We start from the raw sequence: 22,133 nt of genomic DNA on the forward strand, positions 1-22,133 counted from the left end.
TGTCTAAACTATTTATCGTCCACGTTTCAGTTCCATACATGTCTACACTCCATACAAATACTTTCAGAAACAACTTCCTGACATTTAAATCTATATTCGATGTTAACAAATTTCTCGTCTTCAGAAATGCTTTCCTTGCCATTGCCAGTCTACATTTTTTATCCTCTCTACTTCGACCATCATCAGTTATTTTGCTCCCCAAATAGCAAAACTCCTTTACTACTTTAAGTGTCTCATTTCCTAATCTAATTCCCTCAGCATCACCCAACTTAATTCGACTACATTCCATTATCCTTGTTTTGCTTTTGTTGATGTTCATCTTATACCCTCTTTTCAAGACACTGTCCATTCCGTTCAACTGCTCTTCCAAGTCCTTTGCTGTCTCTGACAGAATTACAATGTCATCGGCGAACCTCAAAGTTTTTATTTCTTCTCCATGGATTTTAATACCTACTCCGAACTTTTCTGTTCCCTTTATTGCTTGCTCAATATACAGATTGAATAACATCGGGGATAGGCTACAAACGAAAAGACATAATAAAATGGTAAACAAGACTTACTCGATCCATAAACTTGTTTCAACAAATCGTAGGTTTCTGTGGCGGATTTCCTGTTTTGTGAGGAATTTGATGTTAACACGTAGTTCCACTTCAAAGCGTAGCTTAATTCCAGCGCAGCTCAGACTGACGGCTGGCCTTTAAGAAGGCCCACAGCCAGACTAACCATCACAGCGGCGTGAGATTTTGCACGCGTGTCAGGGAGAATCCTCAGGTTCTTTCCCCTCTCTCGTCTTTGTCATCGACGAATCTGGAAATTCGCACAACAACCAGTCCGGTTTCTTTATTACCACACCTCGTACACATGATCATTTATGCTATTACCACCGGGACATACAGCTCCTACATAAAAATACTAGTGTGACACAAGGATATTCATAACTACCTTCAGGATTCCATAAGACGGCTGCCCGAAAAAACTGCAAGACATACAGAGAAAACACACCCCAATGGACAGAGCATCACTGCAAGTTTAGATTTGTAATGCGTCCTATGGCGTAGTTGCTGAGCTTACCACTTGGGGGGCAGGCGTGTAAGAACATGTTGACAAATCACGCCGTCTGTGTTCTCGAATCCAATTAATCTGAGCCCGATGACAGACAACCCAGTGAACAGATTTGGAAAACGAACTGCTGTCGCGTCTCACGACAGTTCGTGGCAATGACACCCACGCACGCATTGACGTTTCCTGCATCACGAACAGAGGTCGCATTGAACACTTGTTATTAGATTAGATTAGATTTATTTTCATTCCAATTGATCCATAGTGAGGAGGTCCTCCAGGATGTGGAACATGTCAGAAAAACAATACATGACAAATATTTACAACTAAAACAAATAAGCTAATGTACCATTCCACAGGTCCCAAGTGGAATGATCGTCATTTTTTAATGAACACTGAGAGTAATTTTACAAATACTAATGCACTGAATTTAAAATAAAAATGTATTTTATTTATTTATAAGTTAATAAACATGTAATACAACTACTATAATACTTATTTACAATGAACACATTACTGCACTGAAATGGTGCAGAAATTAGATTATACTTACACACACACACACACACACACACACACACACACACACACACACACAAATTTTCAGTGAACACATTACTGCAGTGAAATTGTGCAGAAGTTATGTTGTACTTATATACAAATCAATTGGTTTTACTTAGAAATTCATCAATGGAGTAGAAGGAGTTGGCCACCAATAAATCCTTTAGGCTTCTCTTAAACTGAATTTCATTGGTTGTTAAGCTTTTTATGGCTGCTGGCAAGTTATTGAAAATGTGTGTTCCTGAATAATGCACACATTTTTGTACAAGACTAAGTGACTTTAAAACCTTGTGAAGATTATTCTTATTTCTAGTATTGATTCCATGAATTGAGCTGTTCGTTTGAAAAAGTGATATATTTTTAATGACAAATTTCATTAAGGAATAAATATATTGGGAAGCTGTAGTTAGTATCCCTAGTTCCCTAAACAGGCTTCTGCAGGATGTTCTTGAGTTCACACCACATATAATTCTTACTGCACGTTTTTGTGCCCGGAAAACTTTAGCGTGGCTTGATGAATTACCCCAAAAAATAATCCCATATGACATTATGGAATGAAAGTAAGCATAGTATGCCAGCTTTTTCATTTTTATATCCCCTATGTCTGACAAAATTCGCAATGCAAACAGAGATTTGCTAAGACGCTTCAGCAGTTCTGTGGTGTGCTCCTCCCAGTTGAATTTATTATCAAGCTGTAATCCCAAGAATTTAACACTGTCCACTTCTTCTATCTTCTTGTCTTCGTATGTTAGACATATACTCTTGGGACACCCCTTACAAGTTCTGAACTGCATGTAGTGTGTTTTTTCAAAGTTTAGTGACAAAGAATTGGCTAGGAACCAGTGATTAATGTCCACAAATATTTCATTGGCTGATCTTTCTAAGACTACACTTGATTTGCTATTTATTGCAATGTTTGTATCATCGGCAAACAAAACAAACTTGGCATCTGTTAATGTTACTGATGAAAGGTCATTGATATACACAAGGAAAAGTAAGGGCTCCAAAATGGAACCTTGTGGGACCCCACATGTAATTAGTTCCCAGTTGGATGATGCCTGATAGCTTGATACATGTCTCTTTCCTAATAACACCCTTTGTTTCCTGCCAGAGATATAAGATTTGAACCATTTTGCAGCATTTCCTGTTACACTATAATATTCTAATTTACTTAAAAGGATATTGTGATTTACACAGTCAAATGCCTTTGACAGATCACAAAATATACCAGTTGCCTGCAATTTTTTGTCTAATGAATTAAGCACATTTTCACTGTAAGTGAAGATAGCCTTCTCAATATCAGAACCTTTTAGAAATCCAAACTGTGACTTTGACAGTATGTTATTTGAGATAAGATGGTTATAAAGACGACTGTACATTACTTTTTCGAAAATTTTTGAGAATGCTGGTAACAGTGAAATTGGACGGAAATTTGATGCTATTTCTTTATCTCCCTTCTTGAACAGTGGCTTAACTTCAGCATATTTCAGCCATTCAGGAAATATTCCACTGATAAACGACTGGTTACACAGATAGCTTAATATGTTACTTAGCTCAGAATCACATTCTTTAATTAACTTTGTTGATATTTCATCATAGCCACTAGATGTTTTTGATTTTAAAGATTTTATGATGGACATTATTTCTGTTGGGGTAGTGAGGGTCAAATTCATATTATGGAAGTTACTTGAAATGTCTGGTCTAAGGTAATCCATAGCAGCATCTACCGAACCTGACAACCCCATCTTTTCAGTAACAGTTATAAAATGTTTGTTAAAAAGTTCTGCAACACTATACACATCTGTCACCAATGTATCATTTACTCTTAATGCTATTTGTTCCTCTTCATGTCTGGTTCTACCAGTCTCCTCCTTCACTATATCCCATATTGTCTTTATTTTGTTATCTGATATGACTATCTTTTCCTTGTAATATATTTGCTTTGACATCTGTATTACAATCTTTAATATTTTGCAGTATTTCTTATAATGTGCTATAGCATCAACATTGGAAATGTTTCGGATTGACAGATACAGTTTTCTTTTTGTTTTACAACATACCCCTATTCCTCGAGTAATCCATGGCTTCTTTGTAGACTTTCCTCTAACCTTGGTAAGTTTTGGGGGAAAGCAGTGTTCAAATAAGGTAAGCACTTTATTAGCAAAAATGTTATATTTTTCATTCATGCCATGAGCACTGTAAACATCAGTCCAGTGAATGTCTTTGAGGAGTGTCCTAAAATAACCAATTTTTGCCTTACTGATTACCCTATTGAGCTCAGATTTAACAGATTTTATATCCTGTTCAATATTAACATTTAACAGAAGGAACTGCATGTCATGGTCTGAGAGGCCATTGACTATTGGTTTTGTATTATAATTTTGTTCATTGGACTTTTCTATAAAGATATTATCAATGGCTGTTTGTGAGCAAGTGGCTATCCTAGTGGGGAACTTTACTGTGGGAATTAAGTTGAATGATAGTGTTACTAACTCAAATAAGTTCTTATTGGGAGAGTCTTTAAGGAAATCTACATTGAAATCACCAGAAACCACTATTTCTTTGTTTTTGGTTGTTAAATGGGCCAATACAGCTTCAAGGTGGTTTACAAACAGATTAATGTTACCTGCAGGTGCTCGATATACACTTAATATTATGAAAGATTTTTTGTGAAAATCTAATTCTGTTGCACATGCTTCCATATGCTGTTCTAGGCAAAATTTATGAATGTCTATGTTCTTAAATTTATGACAGTTCCTGATGAATGTGGCAACTCCTCCTTTCTCCATTTCTGATCTACAAAAGTGAGATGCTAACCTAAACCCTGTAACACTTAAAAGTTCTATACCAGTGGTCACATGATGTTCAGAGAGGCAGATTATGTCAGCTGGGTTTGAAGACTCTAATTCATCTATGCAGATAGTTAATTCATTAATTTTATTTCTCAGTCCTCGAATATTTTGATGCAATAAAGATAGCTGACATTTCACATTGACTGAGTTAAAATTGGGTGGAGTTAAAATATCTGCTGACAGTTTAAAATTCTTAACCAATGGCTGTTTATGCTGATGTAATAAGCTGGAATTATGTTTTTTGATTTCTTTCTCAAACTGAAGGTTTGTCTCAGTTCTAACCTCTCTTAAAATTTGCTTTCTTTCTGTCCTCCCTACCCTAAAAAAGGGTCTTTTCTGAATCCTATAACCACTGGTATTTTACCACTCATGAAAGTGCCTCCCCCCTTTAACTTTCCTGCTATTTCCCCAGCCAATTTACCCTTCCCCTTCCTGTTGAGGTGAAGGCCATGCCTAGTATAATCCCACCTACTGAGATAATCAACATGAACCACACCAATGTGTGACCCCGCACCCGACATGAACAGCCATTCCAGCTCCAAATTAACTCTCTTGACAGAAGAGTTCAAATGAGGTCGGTCATGGCGCCCGAGAACAGATACAAACACTAGTATGCTTCGATGCTGATGCAATCTTCACCAGATCACACTCTATACTGTACCCAGGATCTCTGTCAATACTGTTACCTGCCCCACCCACTATAACCACGGTGTCTTCCTTAGTGAAATCTTTGCAAAGTGATCCTAAATCCTCTGTCACCTGCTCCAGACCAGCACTAGGTTTAAAAAAATTGGTGACCTGGTATTCTGACCCTAGTTCATCCTGCAAGAGTTGGCCAACACCTCTTCCATGGGAACTACCTAACAACAACACTTTCTTTCTCTTTACTGATTTCCCTACATTCTTACTTTTCAATTTGCTGCTGAAAGTTTGTTGTGCCCTGTCTACACCTGCAACTGCTTGAGGCTCACCAGCTTCTAACTGAAGCAACAGGTCAAATCTATTTTCCACATTCACCATAAAGCTGTCAGACAAAGCTCTAGGCCTGTTCCTCCTGTTGCCTGTTGCCACTTCCCACCTCTCTTTACCCTTCTCCCTTCTTAACCTGTCAAGATCTCCCCTGGCCTTGTCTATCTCAGCCTGAAGGGCAGCAATTTTCCCCTCCTGTTCCAGTATCTTCCTATCTCTACTACAAATCCTACAAAACCACTGATGAGTCTCATTTACTTCCCCTATTCCCACGCCACTACAGTCACCCACATGGAAAAAACTACAGCAGAGTAAAGAGTTGGAGAGTTGCTCTGTCCACTGATGCCTGCCTGTTTCCTTCGTATTCCTACCTCTGACTATGATTTTAATTAAGATAATCATACATTAATGTCTTCCAGCGTGAAATAAATTGATGCTTTAAAAGATTTATAGTTACCTCATCAGAGGATGCTGAGTTACATTGACAGGTAAGTATGTTAATGAATTTGTAGTTAGTGTAACAGAAAATATTGAGGTAGGTTAACAGGTTAACAGGCTACTACTATGCCATAACCTCTAAGATGGATGCATTTCGTGTAGTGAAATTATTTTTATCAAAGCAATTACAGTATAAAGAAGCAGAGCAGTGTTACCCTCTGAGACGAATTTCGTTATGTTGACCATGTTGTACCTAAAGGAATTGAAAGTCAGAATTACGTAACTATTTAAACAGTAACAAACAATAATTTACCTATCTACAGCGTCCAAATGATAATAAATAAAACGGTCGCCAGCCTAATTAGGCGTGAGAATGATTAACATTCTTGTTCAAGAAAATAGTTATGAGTAACTTAAACGGACAAACACAACCTATACTTTGCCACACGCGAGTGCAATGAACTCTGACACCTGCGTATGTTAACGTTAAGGTTGGAACCAACAGCTACAGCAGAACGAACTATTTGCATAATTATAACAGATAGCGAAACACACTATTACCTTGAAGTCGTACTCAAACTGAATGGTCTTAATAATGTTACTATTAATATTCATTGCAGGATAGTAAATTAGACATAGCCTCAATATTACTTTTCAAACATATTCCTTTCTGGCATGAAATATGGATATGGTTCAGAGCAAAATTATTGTGCATTAAATCTCTCAATACTCAGAATGAAAATTAAATGGAGTTCACTAACAGTTTACTTCTCACTGAATTTTGAATAAAAAAAAATTTACTGTTTTAATAGATAGTGGTCTTTTTATTAACTGTTATTTATAGTGAGCATAAAGGATAAACTTTGGATCCTATTACACTATTAATATGCACTTTCAGTACACAAGAGGAACCCAATATTGTACAGGATTTGACTTTAACAGCAAGAGTAATTAAAACTTTCTGTAATTAAATAACTTTGTGCATTTGAACTACTTTCAATGGATGGGGGCCCTTAATCTTGAGCACTGTAGCAGATCAAACTAAACACACTTTCAATACACTAGAAAAACAAGTACATAGCAAGTATGAACATATAACTCTCAACAGTTGCAGTTTAGAACTTTTACTGCAGTGAAACACAAATTTGAGATATTTGTAAAATCCTTTCAACAAACAATATTAATTTTACCACACTCTAATACCATATTGTTTGTAATATGCTTTCAATGAAGGACACTCGGTAAACACTTTATCGTGGGAGGGACCCTAAGTGGATGTCTGTACATTACTGTAGTGTTCCATTACAGTGATTGCGCAATGTGGTGGCGATTGCATGTTGGTAGGTGGATTTGCAGGTAGAATTGCTGGACTCTGTCATTTCTTGGTGGCGATGATAGATACCAATTCCAGAATAGTTCCAGCTGTTTATCCATCCATCTGAGGCACTGGAAAGCGTCAGGAAAAGCCTGTCTCGGAACCAGCACAATACACAACTTTTACATGAGCAGTTGATAGTTCGGTAGCTCGTTCTACCTAGGCCAACCACAATTTGCGCGCACTACACAGTTCCGTTCCTGAGGGGAACCTCAACACCTTTTACATACAAAATAACTAGTAACCCTAAGTGAAGGTCAACAGTTTACATAACAGCAACCAAACATATTAAATAAAACAGAACCTTTGGACATATTGACATTTCTATAAAAAATTATTTAAATATTATTATTCAACCTCAAAGATAACCAGAGAGATTATATGAGAAAGACAAAACATCATTTGCTCATATTGTGCATATTACAGAGATTATCCTTCATTATAGTATCGAATTAATCATACACTAATTACAGAAGTTCAACAATGGGGTGTAGAACATCAAATAAAACAAAAGGCAAAATAAATCAGTAGAGCATTACAGCTATGGTGTTACAAACTGTAAGTTGCGAGTTGTACTGTCCTCTCATCAGAGGATGCCGGGTTGTATTACCAGGATATACTTGCGGTGGTATGTCACATCAGTTGCAGTGTTAAAGTGCCTTGAGATGAAGGCGTTGTTGCTTCTAAATCTATAGCAAATTAATGAAAACAGTAAGTACGGCTGAGTGGAAGAAAAGCAGATAGAGCATTAGCCTATGTTCTCCATAACAGCAAACAGCATGTCCTAAAGATTTACACAATGAGGGACCTAAAGCTTATCACTTTGAAGTGGGGAACCAGTGATTGATAGTTAATATGTATCTACAAGTGATTGTTTATTCCATATCAATGTGTGTTTAAATATACCTGATTACTAGTTTCAGCCGTTATGGACCATCTTCAGATTTTATCAGCTTAGGTACACAGCAACACATAAGCTTAGGCGCCATGTGTGGCTACCTCAAAATGACTGAAAATCTCCGTTGTATCTTTACGCAGCTCTACTTTTCCTTTATTAAACAACCGATGTTTGGCATTTTAGGACTATATTCAAATTATATAAGCAGGAAGTAGCCGAGAAGCATGCATAAAATTGTTATAGGAAAGGTGAACCGACCCATGGTGTGGAGCATGTGTCATTAATAGTAGCTACAACTGACACAGGAGAAAATACACCATGATAGAAGCGAAAACGCTTAAGTAAATGTGGGTCTCAGAATGAGTCATTCGTGATATAGCTGCGAATGAGTTCAGTATGAAATATTGTCCTAGACAGTACTAATGAATTTACGGTGAAAGCCTGTGCCATCTGAATTATTAATTTTCGACCATTGGTTATCTGTAAATATTCAGCTCAGAATCCTGCTTTGCTTTAACATAAAAGGTCTGTGACACCCTCCATATGAAGACTATTGACAGTCTATGCGCCTTTCCTTCCACACAAGTCTCCATGGCAGAATTAAAATCTGTAATAGCTATGCATAATGGCATTTCGTATTCACTGACTCGCCTAGTTGCTTTCAACAGGGCATGTGTACATGTTGAATTGTACTATAACCACTATTGAACCCAGCTTGTTCTAAGGATAGCACTGAAGCGCTTTGTCAAGACTTAAGTAAACACTTTGTAGGTTACAGGGAGTAAACGATGCAGCGGAAAGTCTTCAAACCGTGAATACTTCCCTTTGTGTCTCGAAGGGCTACCTTTATCGTTCCAGGAAACGCGAAAGGCGCCCTTTTGTATACGAACACTAAAAATTGTAGCCAGATATTTTTCTATTTCTTCACTACTAAGATTAAGTATTTCACGACTCGCTGCTTTGGTATTGCACATTTCATTTGCAGCTTTTCTTATTTCTTTTGTGAGGAATTCTGCAACTTTACCTTTTTTTTTGCATAAGGTGCATTTGCAGAAGGAACCGTTTGTGTGATTGGAAATGGCAAAAAATACCAACACCGTCTTTGCGACAATTTATTGTCGATATTGATGTTTTAAACTGCAGTAGAATTTCGCTAACGGCATTAATTTAAATTTTCTTCTTATGATTACTCAAACGTCAGTTCAATAAAAGTTCCTTATTTTTCTGCTGATATTGTTGAAGGTCGTACATTAACAGTAAATGTGTTTCTAATCCATATTTATCTTGATGTTTAAGCCAATGTTCATTTAGAGAATGCTGTTTAAACATGATTCACATTAGGTTTTCTCAGATGTATTAATTTTTATTGATGGTCAAAATGTCTGTTTCTTTACAGTGTCTGTATCTTCATATTACATGCATGCATCTCTGTTGGGACAGACAGTGTTCTGACAATTACTGCTGTGGTAAATATTACGAAATGGATTCACATTTTGCGAATCAGCAGCTGTTTGCGATATATGAAAATTTGCGCCAGATCGAGAGGTGAATCCGGATTTCCCGCCTATCGCGAGTACAGAGGTGTGAAAAGTACACATTTTACAGTTTAAAAACATTTATTCACCAAATGAGAATACTTAGTACTTTGTGTGGATGCCTTTATTCTTAATGAGCAGTTCCACACGTCTTGGCATTGTTTTTATGGGTCTTGAGCATGAATTTTTGACAACTTTATCATGATTCCATATTTGGATCAGTTTCTTGATGAATTGCAACCTCACTGTAATGTTGATCTACCTCAACTTCCACTTAACAATTGCCCACAAATTCTCTATAGGGTTCATGTCTGGACTATTCCAGGCCATGGTAAAGTTTCTACATTGTTTTTGGCTAAGAACTGTGAAACTGACTTAGTTTTATGGCAATATGCACCATCGTGCATAAACACAAAGTCGCCTCTTTTCCAGAAGTTTTCTATGCTGAATTTGATTCATAATGCCTTCCACAATGTAATGATGGCGGTACCCTTTGCTGACATGACACTCCATACCATAACAGACGAGGGATGTTTTACGGTTTGCGCTATCCAAAACTCAGAAAACTCTTCTTCAACCGTTCTTCGGACATACTGGCTACTTTCTTGACGTATGGGGAATATAGACTCGTTAGTAAAGCAGACGTGAAAGAAAAAAAGAAGTTTAATCACAAAAAAATCCATGATGTCAGATTTTATATGCTCATATGAACAGAAGAAAAGAAGACAATTTTTCAATGTCTTTTTTTTATATTTTGTTGAAAACAAATAGTCATCGTTCAAAAGGAATATTCACATACGAATTCGCAGTTGGTTTAAATAAAGTTTATTTACCTTGCTGCAATTCTCTGCAAACCTATTTCTAGCCTTATGAGCCCATCTAAGTCTCTTTGCACTCATTTTAGGGGTAAGTTTAGAAGACTGTGGAGGTACGAACACCGACTCCAAAGTTCTCCAGAGCCTTCTTCAGATCTTGACTGGTAGCTCTGCTGTTGTTTTTCGCCATATGGACGAGTTTGCGTTGAGTTCTAGGGGAGAGTTTTCTCTTCTGTCCACATTTCCCTCGACGTGAAGGACTGAAATTAAGGCAATCTTTGACTGCCTGACAAATTCGAATAATAGATTTTTGTGAAATTTATAACCTGTTTGCTATTTTCCACTGTGAATACCGTTTTTCTTCGAGTAACACTTTTATTGTTTCAAGTTTTCTTGGCGACAGATCATTTTTCCGACCCACATCAACAAATATCTGATGAACAAAAGAATTATTGATAATAACGAAAATATATCTATTTAATGGGTAAAATGCAAGTAGAGATACTCATAAATTGTTGTTTTATGATGCATTAAACATAAGACGCGCCTTAAGTAAGTCTCAGGTGAATTAAACTGTCTACCAAACAGCTGCAACCATGCAATCTCTGCTTCAACAGTAACAGTTAATTGCTCAGGGAGTGCTGTCAACATTGTTGTTGCCACAGTACTGCCAATAGCAAAGGTAAATGTTGTCATATATTTGTAGTCTAGTGAAAATGCCGATATGACATAGCTGAATAATTCCAGAGTCAGAGAAAATGGAAAATATCCAACTTTTCGTTTTGAGTCTAATGATTTTCACACCTTTGTAGTTACTTTAACCACTTAGGCTATACGAACAGCCTCCAGGACCGATCCAAACTTCCATATGTAAGAATCTGCGTAAGTGGGAAATCCAGGCTCGATTCCCAGCCCAGCATAATTTCTCCGTGGCCGAACGGTTCTAGGCGCTTCAGTCCGGAACCGCGCTGCTGCTACGGTCGCAGGTTCGAATCCTTCCTTGGGCATGGCTGTGTGTGATGTCCTTAGGTTAGTTAGGTTTAAGTAGTTCTAAGTTCTAGGGGACTGATGACCTCAGAAGTTGAGTCCCATAGTGCTCAGAGCCATTTGAACCATAATTTTTTCCTGTGTTCTAAACAGCTGCCGTCAATCCAGACTCGGAAAATGCCAATCCATGTCGTAGTATTTACCTTATTTAAGTTACTTTCTTGAATGTTACGAAAAATGGCATGTATGTTTTGTGGAACCTCACAATGAAGTCCGGGAAACTCTAGGCTCTGCAGGACACAGTTTTAGGTGGTTTCATATGATGTCCAGCTCACTTTTAAGCGTGTTTACCTTTATCCGCTAAACGCTAACTGCCCGCTTTTTTTCAGATCTGCAGCGAGGGTGCAGTGGAACACTGACTAACGTCTCTGGAGACGCCAGCGCCAGCGTCCCGCTGTGGCCACTTCTGGCACTGCTGACACCTCTGTCCCTCGGAGCTGCAGCGCTCCCTGGCACGGTCTAAATATGGCGGCCGTCGACCGCCTTCGACGCCGGTGTTGTCAGCACCCTGCGAAATTAGAAAAGATTAGAATAACGACGACTATTTACAGTATATAAAGGAGGTGAAGGAAGTGTTGCGGAAGAGCGGGTACGTTTAACGTATGTCGCAATGTCAAAGGTAGGGTGAATATTTGGAGTAACATAGATCAAAGAGCTTCTCTTGAGACTAGTAGCTTAGCAGGAGTTGTGTTTGCTGTGTAAGCTGCAGTTCAATGAACACCGATCACTTTGACTGCAGCGGTCAGTCAGGTCTTGTATGTACCACTAGAGGAGGTGATTCAGAAACAAAAATGCCAAAAAAATCTCAAATCTATCGCAGTGGAGCTTTCTTATCGTGTTGTCCACTTTCGATTCGCACTGGAGACACCCATTTTCATGTAATGGGCATGATACTATTGTACTCCTTTTCTAAGGAGGTAGCTATGTTTACATTATACATGAATGGGTTAAGCAAGGAATAACAACACGAATTATTACACAGTCCACATATGAGCTATAGGTTACTGTTCAAACTATTAGTTTTTACAACGAAATTTGTAAGCAACTTGTGGACTATAACAAACTAATTTGTAGGATTTAGTAATGTGTTACATCCCATATATAAATATAATTATTGCACATAGTCTTTATAAGAATTTCTACAGAAAAACTGTATCACCATTACAAGAGTATGATAAATGACATATCAATACATTATTTACTGTTTAAACAATCAGCTGACCTCTGGAAATTTTCCAGTTGATAATTGTACTGTACATATCATGATAACTTCGAATGAATTCAGACAAATCTTCAAACATATCACTAATGTGTAAGAAATTTCTTAATATAAGTAATGAATCAACTTTTTACAAAGAAATAACTAAAATCGAATGTAACATTCTGCTAGCGCATTTTTTCAGAGGAAATGGTATGTAACTTTTTGAAATGACTAGTGTGGGATTCGAGTTTTTTCTACTGAAATTGTGGCCAATGCCATGCCAGTGGAGATATAGTAGTACTTAAAGTATTTTCAGAATTTATTCTGACGTGGTTGAAATGGTCTTCTTCGTAGAAACTGTACAGTGCAAAAAAAAGGTGTTTGGATGTTTTCATTTTTCTACTGTATACTCAACGTCTGGGATGTTGATGAAGTACTTTCAAGAACCTGCCTACAATAATGTCTCGTCTAGGATAGCATCTAGTGCCTAAACATTTTATCTCTTACTATGGAAAGAAGAAGATAGTTCTGTAGCTACATATTCTGTTACTGACACTTTTCAGAGGAAGTTGTTCACTATAAAGTAGGTCTCATGCGAATTACATTTCATGCATTCTTTCACTGCGAGCACAGAGATGCCTGAATTCCTGCACACAATATGCTTTTGTTGAATAAATAAAAGGCAGTATATAATTTTGCTGATGATCACAGGGAAACGCAATAATTCCTAAAGAAGTCTCGTGTAAATGAAATATTTGAAGTTTGAACAATGGGCTAAAAATGTGGAAAGTGATTTTAAATTGCTGTGACCTTTAAGGAGTATCGTCTTCACTGCATAGCGTGCTTATTTGGTTCATACCCCTTTTATTTATCATAATACCTAGTAGATAACATAACAATATTGCTTTTCTTGTCATTAGTCTTCAGACTGGTTTAATGTGGTCAGCCGCGAATTCCTCGCCTGTACCCACCACTTCATGTGAGAGCAGCAATTGCAACCTTCATCCTCAATTATTTTCTGGGTGTATTCCAATTTATGTCTTCCCCTAAAGTTTTTATCCTCTGCAGCTCCCTCTTGTACCATGAAAGTTATTCCCTGAAGTCTTAACAGATGGCCTACCATCCTGTCCCTTCCTATTGCCTGTGTTTTCCATATATTCCTTTCCTCACCGATTCTCCGGAGAATCTCCTTATTCTTAGCTCATCATTATTGGCTATAGATATCAAAATGACCACTTGCTTTCTTATTTCAATTGTTTTCCTGCAGATATACATTTCAGGTTCATGACGTGATTAACATGTGCTTTGTTTGTAATTGTAGAATAAAAGAGAAGGACAAAAACAGCTTCATTCTTACATACTTCCTAATTTTTGGGAAATATTTTCCAAATGGGTAGGTTTATTGCGTTAACCGATTTAACCGAATGATAACACAGTTTCAGTACAGAAAATCGACAGAGTATATCAAAACACTGCAACAGATTATGTCACAAACAGTAGAGCGAATTGTAATCAGAAAGCATACCAGTGAATAGAATGGTAAATATCAATAAGTGAAATGCAATAAAAATGCAAAAATGAATTGTATTACACCAGTCAAATGAGGAAATGAAATGAAGTGACATTAACAAAAAAGAAGAATGGAAAACAGTGAATCAGTTACTGAATATATGAATATATTAATATGAAAAGGAATTGAAATGCTGATAGATACATCAGACATTTTTATTGGTAATTGTAGTGACTCTTAGCCTTTGTCTGCAGTGTAGTACCTTCACTCTGTCTTTCATTTCCTCTAAGGTCAATTTAATTTTAATCCCTTTGACAGTGCAATCAGTCAGTAATACAATGAGATTAGGGTATTATGATTAAAACTATGTGGATTTTGAGATTCACATTTGTCTCAAGAAATATACCTTCCGTATTTTCATGATAAGTACGAAACATCGTATAGTTTCAATGAGTGAAATATCGCTTCTGGCTTCATGACGTAAACAAAAATTCAGATTCCATTAATAGTAGTTAACATCGAGGCATTAAAGCTGATGTTTGGCGGTAGTAAGCGTCTATTACCTGAAAATCCCATATTTTTCTGTGATAGTGTGCTTGTTACATCCACCTCCCTTTAATCATCATGTGTCATTTTCTTTTCCACTGTAGCGGAATTTCTTCACTTGATTTAATGATAAGGTTATCACAAATCGCATTCATATTTCTCCTCATTAGTTTCATCGTCCTTCGTTCTACTCTCAGTCCTTAGTGTGTGCCCTGCAAATCTTCTTCACTTCCACTGAGAACAGCAATATCATTAGAGAATATTTTCGTTGATATCCTTCCACCTCGAATTTTAATCCCTTTGTAGACTGAACCTTTTTTTTTTTTGTTTCTGTCATACAATTTCTGATCTGAGCACCTCATATTTGGTTTTCCAGTCTTAGTTTTTCCAATTTGGTTCTTGTACACATCGTGTGTTACAAATCTTTCCATATAGCTTAAAAGCGTTTTCGTAAAGATTTCGAATATCTTGCACTACTTAAAATTGTAGAATACTTTTTCTAGTCAGATAAATCCTATGAATTTCCTATTCTTCGTATTGGCCGCCACATAAATAAAGTTATTAAAAGAAGATAGCAATTTTTCCACGTCTGCTGTATTTATTTTATGGATTCACGACTAGTTTCCGTCTTTTGGACAATTTTGAAGTGATGTTCTATATAAAAGAGCGCACAATACGCTACATCCACGAATAAAAAGATGTAAGTTGAACTTTTTAGAAACCAAGACAGCATATATGTGAACGAAAACAGAGAGAGGACGTGAATTAAAGACGCTGTCATTTCAATGCATATATTTTTACAGCAGGTAACCATCCGCCTAATAAATTGCATTCATACTTTACGCTTCTGTTCGTGAGAGTAATAAAGTATGCTCTGTTTTCTACATATATTCACTTGAAAGTGACCTAAAAGGCAGAAAGTAATCGTGAACCAATAAAATAGTTGCAGCAGACGTGGAAAAATGCTAACGTCTTACGAATATTTCTTTATTTTTCTTAAGATCTGTTTCCAATATGAAGCGGAACTTTTGAAATGTCTCTCTGGTGCCTTTACCTTCCTTAAAGCCTAACTGGTCGTTATTTAACAGATACAGTAAAAGGTGATTCTAGAGATGGTATGTAAGGTAATGAAATCGTTGTGACTATCTGATCGCCTTAGGATAAGCTAGACACAACCGAAACATTGTTGCCGAGCCAACTAGTGCAATATGCAAGGAATTTGAGTGATTCGAAGTTTATTTGGAATCTCTGAGCCGCCAGCTAAGGTATCCTCGGCCGTTGCGTGACGGTGGGTCTACAGAGAGAGGGCGTCTCTGCCAGACGCCGTGTAGCTGTGGGTGTGTCCGAGTTGAAGGCCAGCAGCAGGTTTGGGCTGTTCCTTTTTCGCCCTCTTTTGACCGCCGCGGGCGTCGCAGTCGATAGATCAATACCGGGGGGCCGGAGAGACAGCGGCAGGGGCAGGGGTAGGCAGCACGCCTCACCTCCACGACTTGCTCCTCCACTCCACCCTGCTCTCACACTACTTCTCCTCTGGCCGCCACAAATCTTGCCGCAGTCTGCCGCCCTCGAGACAGGAAGGAAGGGCTCGGTTGCCTCGGTGGGGATCAGGGCCACCCTTCCGAAGAGGGCCGTCGGCTTCTCCGGGGCCAGCGCTCGCAGTTCTCCCGGGGCCTCGACAAATGGTGGCACCGAGATTCTTTTCTGCGAATGCTGTGCAAAGCGCGCCCTGCACGTAACAAAAACTAACAACGAGTCGCACCTGTGACAGTCAACTCCACTTTTCCTGAAATGAAGGCATTAAACTGTACATCTTTGTTAAATGACATCATATTCACCACTTACTTGTTACAACTTCTGCGATCGCAGTTTCGACCTTGGATCGTTCCCAAGTTATTACAGGTGTTGAAAACACATAATTTGTCAAAATTAATTATATGAATAACAATCATTAATTAAAACTTCCGAGCTGAATTGCCGTGGTCCGTATATAAAACTTCTTCTCCTTCCTGACGTTTCGTTGCCTGCTGCGGGCAACATCTGAGGTGAGTTGGCGACTGGCTGCTAGGCGCTGGAGGTCCCATTTATATAGAGCGCATAGATGGCGCCACCACTCATCATGTGCTTTCGACTTCAAAACTATCTCTGGCTAGTGATTACAGGCAATCGATTTTCACTTCATTGGTACAAAGTCGACCGCCATATCTTGTCTAGTTTTAATCCTTCTTCTTTTTTATTAAAATTATTTTCGTGCTTGTACATCTCTATAGCTTCTCTATACATGCGAGTATAATAATGTGAGGTCTTAGCTATCACATTTGTTTCACTAAATTTCATTTCGTGATCCCCCATCTCTGAAAACGTGTTCCGCTACAGCTGACTTGTCAATTTGTCCCAATCTACAGTTCCTTTTGTGTTCCGTTAGGCGGGTATTAACACGCCTTTTAGTTGTTCCAATATAGTACGGAACACAAAAGGAACTGTAGATTGGGACAAATTTACAAATCAGCTGTAGCGGTACACATTTTCAAAGATGGTGATCACGAAATAAAATTTAGTGAGACAAATGTGATAACAAGGACCTCACATTATTATACTCGCATGTATAGAGAAGCCATAGAGATGTACAAGCACGAAAATAATTTTAATAAAAAAGAAGAAGGATTAAAACTAGACAAGATATGGCGGTCGACTCTGTACCAACGAAGTGACAATCGATTGCCTGTAATCGAGAGAGATGGCAGTAGCCAGAGATAGTTTTAAAGTCGAAAGCACGTGATGAGTGGTGGCGCCATCTAAGCGCTCTGTACAAGCGGGACCTCCGGCGCCTGGCAGCCAGTCGCCGACTCACCTCAGATGTTGCCCGCAGTAGGCAACGAAACGTCAGGAAGGGGAAGAAGTTTTATATACGGACCACAGCAATTCACCTCGGAAGTTTTAATTAATGAAGACGCCGGCCGTGAAAGCTTACACGTTACGATGAATAACAATGTTGCAATTAATATTGGCAACTGCTCAGTTTTCAATATCTTTAACCACCTGAAAATGGACCTTTGGTCGTAATTTCAATCGTGGAAATTGTAATAAATAGTATAGTCCATGGCGAATATGGTGTAATTTAAAAAATTCTAAGAGTCCATGATCCGACAACAAATACAACTGTGATTATCTTTACTTCAAAAGCTTTCTGTCATGTAGACTTCCTTGAAGGAACTTTTTTGCCTGTGATTGTCCCATTCATTTGCATAATCAACAAAAGACGGTAGATGTCCAAGCTATAGCCTCCCTCGTTTTAGTATCGCTTAAAATTGTTAAAAATCATCCCTTTAAAGAACCAGTTAAGTTATTATATCATACTGTCTGCAACAGTAATTTTTTTATTCATGATACTGTTATACATTTTCGGTCATAGATCATTTTATAGTATTGTAGTAAACGGAAGAAACAGCGATCCAGTTCACTAATAATGAGTTAGAACTTAAATGCAGTCATTAATCAGATAATACAATATCCCTGGATTAGTAAAAGCTTACGGTAAAAAATTGCATTTCGGCATGCAAGTATTTTTTGCACATGTTGTATTTGATTTGAATGATGCCCACTGTCATTGCGCTTGAATCGGTAGCTGTCATAAAACCAGGTATACTATTACAGGTGCACTTCACAATTTTAAATTTATATGTCTTTCGACATACCATCGTCGTTCCTCTTAGTAATTAAACAGCTGATAGCACCCTTCCTACAAGGCGTGACCTCTACCTGTTGTTGGCAACGCAAACGAAGCTTTTTGTCACATCCTGCATGTGCTTTGAGGCACAGTTTTATTATTTCAGAACGAATTTTTACTCTGCAGAGCAACAGATGTGATTTGAAACTTCCTGGCTGATTAAAAGTTTGTGTCGTGCCTAGATCCTAACCCGGTGCCGCTTCCTTTCACAGGAAAGTACGAACTAAGATACCCAAACGTAATTCAAGACCCGCCTTACAGCATTACTTTCGCCATTACCTCATGTTCTACCGAACAAACTTCACAGAGGTGCTTCTGCGTACTTTAGGAGACTAGGACTCTCGTAAGAGAGAAACCGCTGAGCTACGGCTTATTCACAGCTTGGTAGGACTGTCTCCAGAATTAATTTTCACCCTGTAGCGCAGCGTGCGCTGATTTGAAACTGAAGGGGAATGTTCCAGTGTCAAGTCACGGTCCGGCACACAATTCTAATCTGCCAAGCAGTTTCAATTGCATTCATTTCTTTTCTTTGCATTGATAGTTATTTGGAAGATCTCTTAGATTCCATAACAATTCTTCCTGCCTCGTTTTTCGTATCTATAGACAGATTGTTAATGATCACCGACTGGTACAAACAGGCGCAAGAAAATAAAAGAAGAAAGATTCAAGTGATTTTTGGGTGCCCACCGCTATTGAATGCATGAATAAGTTTCGTCTCTGTAATAGCATATTATATGGTAACGTACCTTGTGAGTGCATGTACGATAATGCTTGATTCCTGTATCGCTAATCATTTTCAGATTATCGTCGAACGGCTGATGAGCGTTTAATAGTGAAGTATCCTTCGCGCATGCATCGTTATCCTTCATATAGCGCCTACCACCCCAACGAATGGATCTTTACAGCGCTCCTGAGAGGTCAAAAATAAGGCATCGCAACTTCGAATTCTCGACCTTATGGTCAATTGCGGTGCAAGTACGGCGGTTTCGACTGCAAATATTAGGTCCTTACCTGGTAATGGTAATCATCTGTTTCTTGATCTGTCCGGACTTTTACCGGATTGTAATTCCAAACTCTGTAGGGCAGTCTGCCACACTTCTTTCTTTTTAAATCTTCATTTTTGCTGTTAACATTAAATATGTTCAGTTACTTTTTAACATCGCTAAGAAATCCCATTTCAGCTGCCTGGACTTTAGTTCCTTGCATTGCAAGTGGTCAACAACCCACTTCTGTACAGAAGTATGAGGACGGCCATTATTTCATGAAACTGCATTCTATTGTTTTGTGTGTCTTGTTTCTAAAGTATCTCTTTATTGTTTCAAACATGTTTCCAAATTTTGACAGTTTCTATTCTGTACCTTTGTCATTCGCAACATGAGATTGCAGATAATTATAATGACTGACCTGTTCTACTGCTGTATTGTTCATCGTCACTTTCGTTCTTGTGCGGCTCCCGTTCTACTGAAACCATTGTTTTAGATTTCTTTGTGGATGTAATCATTTTATTTTACTTAGAAGAATATCATTTTTAAAGGTCATTCTCTCTTTCTGTTAAAATTATGGCAACGTCTGCATGTAAAACATGTCAGAATAGTCTCATTGCCTGTTCCAATACTTTCATGAAACACTGTGCACTTCATATATATATATGATATTGTATGAAATGTTGCTCCGTTGTCTGACAGCCTGTTACTGATGAAATGCGCTAATAGCTCTCCATTTATATCTGACCTGATTGTTGTGTTTATATATCCGCTTCTTAAGGTGTTTATTGAATGGATAGGGTGCCCTCTTCTTTATGAAGCACAGTTTTTATGTGTTAACCTTATCGAAGGCTTTTTCCAAATCAAGACATGCTAAGTTGGTCTCTCGATTGAACTGTACACGTTTTTCAATGATTTGTTTCATCACAAACGCTGCGTCTCTTGTCGATGTTCCTCTGCGAAAATAAATTTGTTCTCTCTTAATAGTTTTATGTTTCTTTTAGTGTCCAATTCATGATCCTAGCGCGAAACGTTTCTGTTCATGAGCTTCACTGGTAGCTGGGAACTTGCAGGGATATTCTGAAGAGAAAAAAATGCTGTTGAATAATAATCCACCAGATCTGCTTTCTTCACATTTTGTTTGCTGCTACGACACCGATGGATCATTGTCAAGTGGTAGCTAGATACAATCAAACAATATATTACATAGATGTATAATGTTTGGTTGCGTTATAATTCTTTCTTACGTTATAAAATCTTAAGTATTATTTTTCAAAGATGTCCCGCTTTTTGTCGTACTTGTGCGTCGTTGTTAACAATTTCGATTTATGTGTCTGAGATATAATTTGTTCTTAAATTTATATCTTGAACGAAACTCGATTTATATCCCGTGTAAAATTTAGAACTTGAGTTTCATTGCACGAAAATCGATTTGTATCGAGTCAAAAATTTTACATGCGATACAAAATTATTTTCGTCAAAGATATAAATCTATAACTTGTTAGTACGTAGGCACTGCTCGGCAAGAAATGCTCGAAAGGAAAAGAAAAAACAGTCACTCTGCAGCATTGATCACGTACCTAGGCCAGCTTAAAGCAATGGGACACAAGCATGCGATACACTTGGAGGCAAGCGGGGTATGTTCTCTGCCTCGAGTCTAGCTACTCCATCTTCTCTCCATCGGCACAAGTTCTATAGAACAGTTTTTATGCTTCGCAGACGTTACTCGGAAACGTTACGCCGATGAAACTATTAACGTTTATTATCCGTTCCTTGCTATCCGCTATCTGCTCTTGTGGTATTTCCTCCTCCTTTTTTTCTCTCCTACGTAACTTGCGCCAAATTTGTTACGTCGCTGTTTCTTAAGTGATGTCGGACAGTTTCTATATCTTGATTGACCTTTTGCGCGACTTGAGCGTAGTAAATTTTTCTTATCTCGTCTGTCCAGAACTCGCTGTAATCACTCACGTTAAGCATAAAAACTGCGCTCAAGTGCCCTCTGAACGTGCACATTAGTTTACTCGCTCGCAGTGTTATGTAGGTCAACCTCGACTGCAGGCGCCTTGTCGCGCCGCGAAGGGCTCGCCTTTGCCTCCACGTTTCAGAATTTAATCTCTCCACCGCCCCCCCCCCCTCCTCCCCCACACGCACGTGCTCGTCACCCATTTTGATATCCGCCATTCACTGCGGCGCATTTCATTACGTTCCGGATGACATCAAAGTCATTCGTCCCTTTTTTTCCGGTCATGTCCTTTCAAGAGTCAGTTTGAATGTGATACCGCGCAACGTGGAGTGAAGCAAATGGAGATAAACGTGTTTCGTCTGTGGAATTGGCGGGAGTGAAATGGAAAAACTGCGCTGAAGGGACTAATTAATTGGCGCATTTGTTTCCCTACATTCGTCCGCTGTTGCTTTGCGCGGTACTTTCATACACCTGGTCTACACTCCGGTACGGGAATAAATTTACATTGGCAGAATTCATTAGCTGCCTTTTCACAGAATTTGTTCTCTTGATTGCGTAACGAAATCTGAAAGCGCTATTTGGCATCCCAAGGTGACTCTTCATTTACTTTAGTACCGATACTTTCTAGGGCATTACTGTATTAAAGGGGTACACACT

The 22,133-nt window shown here is 38.3% G+C and overlaps 1 protein-coding gene across 1 annotated transcript in view; it reads left to right on the forward strand.

The window, feature by feature from the left end:
* LOC126109828 (acetylcholinesterase-like) overlaps positions 1 to 12,828 on the forward strand; it is a 701,016-nt gene extending 688,188 nt beyond the window's left edge. Inside the window, exon 11 of the mRNA XM_049914883.1 lies at positions 11,879 to 12,828. Coding sequence (XP_049770840.1) covers positions 11,879 to 12,012 — 134 coding nt within the window. The 3' untranslated portion in view covers positions 12,013 to 12,828. The remainder of the gene's footprint in view (positions 1 to 11,878) is intronic.
* The last annotated feature ends 9,305 nt before the right edge of the window (positions 12,829 to 22,133 follow it).

This window comes from Schistocerca cancellata, chromosome 12 (assembly GCF_023864275.1).
Source record: "Schistocerca cancellata isolate TAMUIC-IGC-003103 chromosome 12, iqSchCanc2.1, whole genome shotgun sequence".
In the NCBI taxonomy this organism is placed as follows: domain Eukaryota; kingdom Metazoa; phylum Arthropoda; class Insecta; order Orthoptera; family Acrididae; genus Schistocerca; species Schistocerca cancellata.